General features: G+C 53.4%; 1 protein-coding gene across 1 annotated transcript; it reads right to left on the bottom strand.

The window, feature by feature from the left end:
* Positions 1-837: 837 nt before the first annotated feature.
* HRG_07396 (reverse transcriptase (RNA-dependent DNA polymerase) domain-containing protein) lies at positions 838-3,137 on the bottom strand (the record flags this gene model as incomplete). Its single annotated transcript, XM_044865867.1, has 8 exons — positions 838-980; positions 1,067-1,130; positions 1,179-1,484; positions 1,563-1,777; positions 2,034-2,603; positions 2,675-2,966; positions 3,033-3,060; positions 3,121-3,137. 8 exons carry the CDS (start codon positions 3,135-3,137, stop codon positions 838-840), a joined length of 1,635 nt encoding a protein of 544 aa, XP_044718831.1.
* Between the last annotated feature and the right edge of the window lie 3,656 nt (positions 3,138-6,793).

The raw sequence follows: 6,793 nt of genomic DNA, 5'->3' as shown, positions 1-6,793 counted from the left end.
AGACCATCAGACCATCAGACCGACCGGCCCTCCAACCCAGACAGACCTAGACCGACAGACCGACAGCCACGGCAAACCCAGACCGACAGACCGAAGGGGCCGGTCTAGGTCTGTCGGTTTGTTAGCCACACTGCTCCCCTCCGACCAGGTCGGCGTCTGCGGGGTTCTTGCGTTCCTGCCAGCGTCTCGTACCTCTCCCTAGGGCCATCATTGGTGTTGATTGGCCCGTACTTGTCCTCGAATGCCTTCATCGCAATTGTTCCTTGCAACCACTCAACTGGCTCCCAAGTCGGCTCTGCGTAGCCCGTCCATCGCACTAGTGCTTGCCTGAATGTCCCTCGTCCGCGCTTCTTCCATCTCGCGCAGAGAATCTCGTCGACATCCCACAGATCCGCGCCGGACTCATCTTGTACCGGTGGTGGCTGTGCGTCGTCCAACTTTTGGCCAGGAGCCGGATCTTGATGCGCCCGCCGCAAAAGGTCAACATGAAATCGCGGGTAAATTGAGCCACGAACATCGAGCTCAACAACGTGCGAACTAATTACCTTCGTGACTGTGTACTTGTGATGCAGCCAGTCGAGCTTCTTGCACGGTCGTGGCGATCTGTAGTTTGCCATCGAGAGCCACACCTTGTCACCAACTTCAAATCGCTCCGCAGGATGTCGCTTTGCGTTGGCAGCCTCTTCTTGTTGTTGCTGTGAGGAGGCCATCACTGCTTGCATGTACTCATTGACCTCCCGCAGGCGACTGAGTAGGCTATCAGCTCTGCTTTCCTCTCTATGCCTCGGTGGCTCTTCCGATTCCTCGACGCTGATGGGATCGACGTGGTAACCATGCTCAGCGAAAAGGGGCTGATCTTGGTCGCTGCGGATTCACGATTGTTGAGTGCCAGCTGCGCGGCAGGGAGCAGTTCTCCCAGTCGTCCTGCACGTACGACACGTAGGCTCTCAGGTAGGCCTCGATCTCCTGGTTCATTCTCTCTGGCCTCCGTCCGTCTGAGGATGATAGGCCGTGCTCAATTTCTGCGTGACACCTGCAAGACGGCAGAACCTCTTCCAGAACCTACTTAGCCAGTTGCTCCCGCGGTCGCTGACGATGGACCGTGGCATTCCGTGAAATCGGTAATGACACTGGAGAAAACGTTTTGCGCACGGCTCAGCTTCCATGTTGTCCATCACCTCGAGGGTCACAGCCTTTGTCAGTCTGTCCACAATCACCCACAGGTACCTTGCCTTGCTCGGTCCAGTAGGCGGCAGATCTGTGATGAAGTCCATGGACAAATGGCTTCGGGGTCGATCTGGAATCGGGAGAGGCTTGAGAAATCCCCTTTTCGACTGGCGCCAGATGTGTGCTCTGCCGCAGGTGTCGCAATTGGCTACGAACCGACGAACCAGCTGGGACTGTCCAGGCCAGTAGAATCGCCGAGCCACAATAGCCAGCGTACCTTCCCTGCCGGGATGACCGGTCGCAACAGAGTCATGCGACTGCTGCACAATGCGGGTTCTCAACTGGTCTTTTTCAGCTTCCTCCTGGTTACCCGTCTCTCCGGATCCACCCGGCACCCAAATACGGTCTCTGAATGTCAGCCTTTTTCCTGCGTCGATCGCACATTCTGAAATCTGGATCTTCAGGCCCAGCGAGGGCGGGAAGGCACGCTCGCGATCGCGGACTGCCTTATAGGCTGCCCGGAATATCGGGTCCTTCTCCACCGTTTCGTCCCAGAGTTGCTGCAGGTCCGCTTCCTCGAAGACCTTCATCTCCGGCAGGGTGGATGTCTCTGAACACTCAGAACTCATCGCGTTGATACATGCTCTTGTCGATGATGGAATGGCACTATCCGGTATCAACTGTATCATTCTTCCTTGTTCCCGCTCGTCGTCAATGCCCTGTGGCTTGTCTTGTTCACGGCGGGACAACGCATCGGGCACGACAGCCTCGCTTCCCGGTCGATACTCGAGCTTGAAGTCGAACTGGGACACCTGGCTGCCCAACGGCTCTGCCGTTCCGTGAGCTTCTGGCGTGTCGCGAAATACCCAGGTTGCGGTGATCGGTAAGGATTGTGAATGGGCCGCAGCTCCTAAGTTCGGCGCTCCAGTTGTCGAGACATCTCATGATGGCAAGCATCTCCTTGTCGTGAATGGGATAGTTGTACTCCGCTGGCGACAGTCGCTTCGAGAAGAAGGCACATGCGTGTCGACGTCCATCTGGGCTTTCCTGAGACAGGACGCCTCCCAATGCGTAGCCTGAGCAATCTGTCTCCAAAAAGGTCAGGAGGCTCGGTTCCCACTGCTTGAGCACAGGTGACTCGCAAAATCGTCGCTTCAGCTCCTGAAACGCCTCGTTCTCCGCTCGTCTCCAACGAAAGGCAGTTCCTTTCTTAAGCAGGGCATCTAGAGGCTGCGTGATCTTGGCATAGTCGGGGATAAAGATCCGGTAGTAGTTGGCGAAGCCCAGAAAGCTTCTGACACCCTTCACCGTGGTCGGGGCCTCCCATTCGCGGATGGCACGCTGCTTCTCGGGGTCGCAGGCGATTCCCTTCCCTGCGTTGACGATGAACCCAAGGTATTTGACCTCTTGTACCGAAAACTCGCACTTCGCTGGGTCTAGATGCAGCCCAGCGTCGGCGAGTGCTTGGAGAACTCGTCGCACCTAGCCTCATGATCCGCCTTCGAACCACTCGAGTAGATCAGCACATCATCCAGGTATGCTGTGACAAAGTCGTCCAGCCACTCGCGCAACACACTGTTCATGTATCGTTGGAATGATGCCGGGGCGCCGTTCAGGCCGAAAGGGCACACGAGCCACTCGTAGAGCCCAAACCTCGTGCGAAATGCGGTCTTTCCCTCATGTCCCGGAGCCATGCGGATCTTATGGAAGGCGGCCACCACGTCCAACTTGGTAAACCACTTAGCCTTGGCCAGATTCTGTAGGGTCTCCGCGATGAGGGGCAGGGGATATCGGTCGCGCTTGGTGATTGCATTCAGCGCTCGATAGTCGCAGCAAAATCGCAGCCCTCCATTCGGCTTTCGCACGAACAGCACCGGCGCGGCAGCCGCTGAGCTACTCGCTCGGATGAATCCTCTGTCCAACAGGTCTTTCAGGGTCTTTCGCAAGACCAACAGCTCTTCTCGTGACATATTGTAGAGTGGGCCCCATGGAAGGGGTGGCTCGTGGCCGTCCTTGTCAGGCTGCAGATTGACTTCATGGTCTACACCCGGTCGATGTGGCGGCAGCTTCATTGCTTCTTCTGGTGAGAATAGGTCGCGGAATTCTTTCAGCACTTTTGCCGGGACCTTCTCGCTCGGATCGACTGGCGGCTTCGGCTGAAGCGCCCTCTCTATATCCGACAAACTGATTGCATGTATCGAGATCGCGTTGCACTCCTTGCGTCTCTTTGCACGTCGACACTCCGCCGTGAATACGGCTGCCGACACGAGTCTTGCGCTTCGAATCGCGCGTAAATTGGCGGGCTCTTCCTGCCCAACGAGGCGTATCGTCTCGCGAAGGAGAGAGCAAAAGCGGGCATAAACGTGGATAAAGGGACTTTTTGAAGGTCGAGTATCACCCGATCAGATGTTTTTTTTTTCTCCCTCCCCCGTTCAAGCAGCCCCTTTTATATCCCTCCAGGCTTCTCCCAAGTTGATATCCCGTTTTCAGGTATAGTATACATTCTATCAGGAAGAGGGCACTTCTTGCCACTTACTGAAGGCCACGTAAGTCATCTACGTCAGCAACATCAGCTCCATCTCCCCGATCAAATAGCTCTTCTAGCTATGAAATCGATAGTTCAGTCTCTCGAGGTCCCTGAGCCAGTAATAGTTATGCCGGACTCCTCAAAGGGTCCCTGTTCGAATAGGAGATCCTCCGGACCCTCAGTGGTCTAGGAAGAAGAAACAACAGTCTGCAGACTTCCCTTCTTACCTGGTTTCAAGCTGTATTACCTAGAGAGACCTAGAGACCTCAACTCGTTCGGACCTTCTTCTCGACATATCGTCACTAGGGCTGATATTTGAAGATTTTGAAGTCGAATCGGCCTCGGGACCCTTGAATTGAATGAAGCGGAATCGGGTAAGGTCTTCAAATTCGACGAATCGAAAATCAGGAGTCTTTATTCAATTCATTCATCAAATCTTGAATGAATGGCGATATGGTCGAAATATACGGTGAAAAAGGATCACCCGCTTCGCAGCTGCCAGCCAAGGGGCATGCAGGGGAGGAAAAGGCTAATGCCCAAAGCCACCCACCAAGGGCCCCCTTTTCTTTCGAAGCAGACACACACGTACACATCAAGAAACTATCGGGAAGAAAGACAGACATCAGATATGTGTCAATTGCAGCGCACCTGTAGGAGCGCGTTCCACTTTTGCCTGCATGGCGCAATGGTCTTCGCAACAGAAACGAGCTGCTTTGACCCCCATCATACCTGTCGGTAGGTCTCTACACAGGCCTGCGTGCAAATCGCAATGGTATGTGTAATCGTTGATGTCTGTTCTAGAAAGGGGGAAGAGGGGGCAAAGGGCACGGAGCTAGCTATGTGTCCTCCGCTATCCTCAACTGCACACGTGAGAGCGCACGTGACCTATCTAGATGGGTACAATGGATTACTACAATTCCCACACTGGCAACTTTTCTTTTGTGGTTGCAATCGCTGTAACGAGCAGGGAAAGAGAGGGAGAGACCAGCTGCAGTGGTGGCAATGTCAACAGGCCCAAAAGTGGGGCCATAATGAAAAGAGGGGAAAAGAGTGTATTGGGGTCAAAGAGGTGAACAGTCGAAGAAGATTTGGAAGACTTGTCGGTGACAGGAACTGTTTGATTGTGTATACCTTGAACGTAGCGCTGATGCTTGAACGTAGCGCTGGTGCTAATCAAATGCGTTGAGTCAACCGTTGTACTTGTGGTCATCGAGGTCTTTGGCTTGGCTCGAAATTGTGCTTCCTCGAGCTTTTCTTCTTTGTGGGCATATGGCTCCTCTAGGGACTACAGGCACATATTGTTATTTGCCTTGTGTGCCGGCCGGTCCTCGAGGCTCCGTGTGCTGCGGGCTGGGGCTTGTTCTTTGATCCGGGCGGGCGTCCTCTTGTGGGGTGCGGGGTTTCATGCCGGTCTGGGGGTTCTTCTTCTTCCTGGGTAGGGGTCTGAAGGATGTGGAACGTGATCCTTCCGACTGGTGTTTTGAGGGCGATGGAACCAATCGAGTGAGTGGCTTCGCCGTGTCCAAATGTGATGGTAGCCTGGCCGGAGGTTGAGCTGTCTAGGGCTACAGAGAGTCTTCTCGTTGTAGAGCAATGTACTGAGAGTGACCGGCTGTAGAGACTTTTGCTGCACCTGTGTCGATCATGATGCCTGGGAAATTGTCCACTGAATATTGATCTTCAATGACGAATTGCTAGGGGGAACAATGGTTTGATCCGTCCGGTAGACTTCTCCATTGTCTAGGGTGATTGTTGGTGCCATTGTCAGGTTCTTCCCATATGTCGTCGGTAGTGAGTTCATCAAGCTCATGACCTTCGTAGTCTATAAGATAGGCTATGAAGTTTGGAGGTTGTATGCCTGTGAATTGACAATGTGCGACATATTGGTCCTTGGCCTCTTGTCGTTCTTCTGCAGAGTGTTTGGTTGACCAGCAACCTTCTTGTCCACAAACAAAGCACTTTTGGTCCAATTGCGATTGGTGTGGCTAGTGTAGTTGCTATGGCTTGAGGGCCTGTAGCTTCCACGGTTGTAGCCTTGTCCATATCCGCGATTGGGTCGTTGTCCTGAGTATCCGTATCTTCCTCGTACGCGGTTGTTATGGTATCGGCGATCGAGGTAGTACTGATTGTTCGGATTCGTTGGTCCAAATGATCCGTCAGGGCTTTGCAAGTACTGAGGGTTTGTCTGTCGGGCAAGGTGGGTCTCAACGGAAGATCGTAGATCTGCAAAGAGGGTCTCGATCTTTGCTGCAGGTTTGAAGAGGGCGTGTTCAAGTTCGGGTACACCACGGCATGCGATGATAAGCGTAGTACGCAGTGGAATGTTTCCTGCGTAGTCAGGGCCAAGGGCTCTCTGACAGAGTTGTAGCTTATCGAAGAGTAGTTGAAGGACTTCGTGGAGGGATTTGGAAGCATCTTGGGCACGAATCGAGTTGAAAGTGGTTGTGGTCCAATCTGTATAGTAATGGACATGGTTAACTTCCGTGTCAAAGTGTTGTTTGATGCTGTCGTATGCCTTCCTAAACGTGGTAGTCCATTCGATCTTGTCAATGTAGAACGTTTGTGCTCTTCCAGCGAGGATTCGGGGGAAAAGGGCGTGAAATTGTGACGGTTTCACTTGGATGTTGTAGCAGATACTCATGAAGATTCGGAGTTTCTCATCGAGGAGGTCGTACGGCTCTCCTGTGTAGTTCTGGTCCTTATCCCAGAGCTTCATGAACATATATTGGGTATCTGCGTCAACAGTGGCATTCGGGGTATCATCCGGGGGAAGTTTTGTATATGCGTCGAGATGCATATGCTCGGACGGAGGTTTAGGTGGGGGGTTTTGGGCGGATTGGACGAGTTCGGGGTGCTTGAAGCGGTGGGTTGTCGGATGGGCTGTACGAGAGTTCAAGTTAGGTGCATCTTGGGTCAGAGCGGAAGTCGTGGGAGGTGATGTTGTTATCGGTAGTGCCTCAGTGATGGGTTCCTGGGCAGGTGGCTTCGTTAAGGTCTTAATGGGCTGTTGTTCGTTAAGACTGTAACGGGTGTTGCTACCGGTGGCGATTGGGGTTCTCGGGGAGAAGTTAGGCATTTGATCCTGTTGCTCGTAACTTA

Source organism: Hirsutella rhossiliensis (assembly GCF_020360975.1).
Source record: "Hirsutella rhossiliensis strain HR02 chromosome Unknown scaffold00008, whole genome shotgun sequence".
Lineage (NCBI taxonomy): Eukaryota > Fungi > Ascomycota > Sordariomycetes > Hypocreales > Ophiocordycipitaceae > Hirsutella > Hirsutella rhossiliensis.
This window is presented reverse-complemented; position numbering and strand designations above follow the sequence as displayed.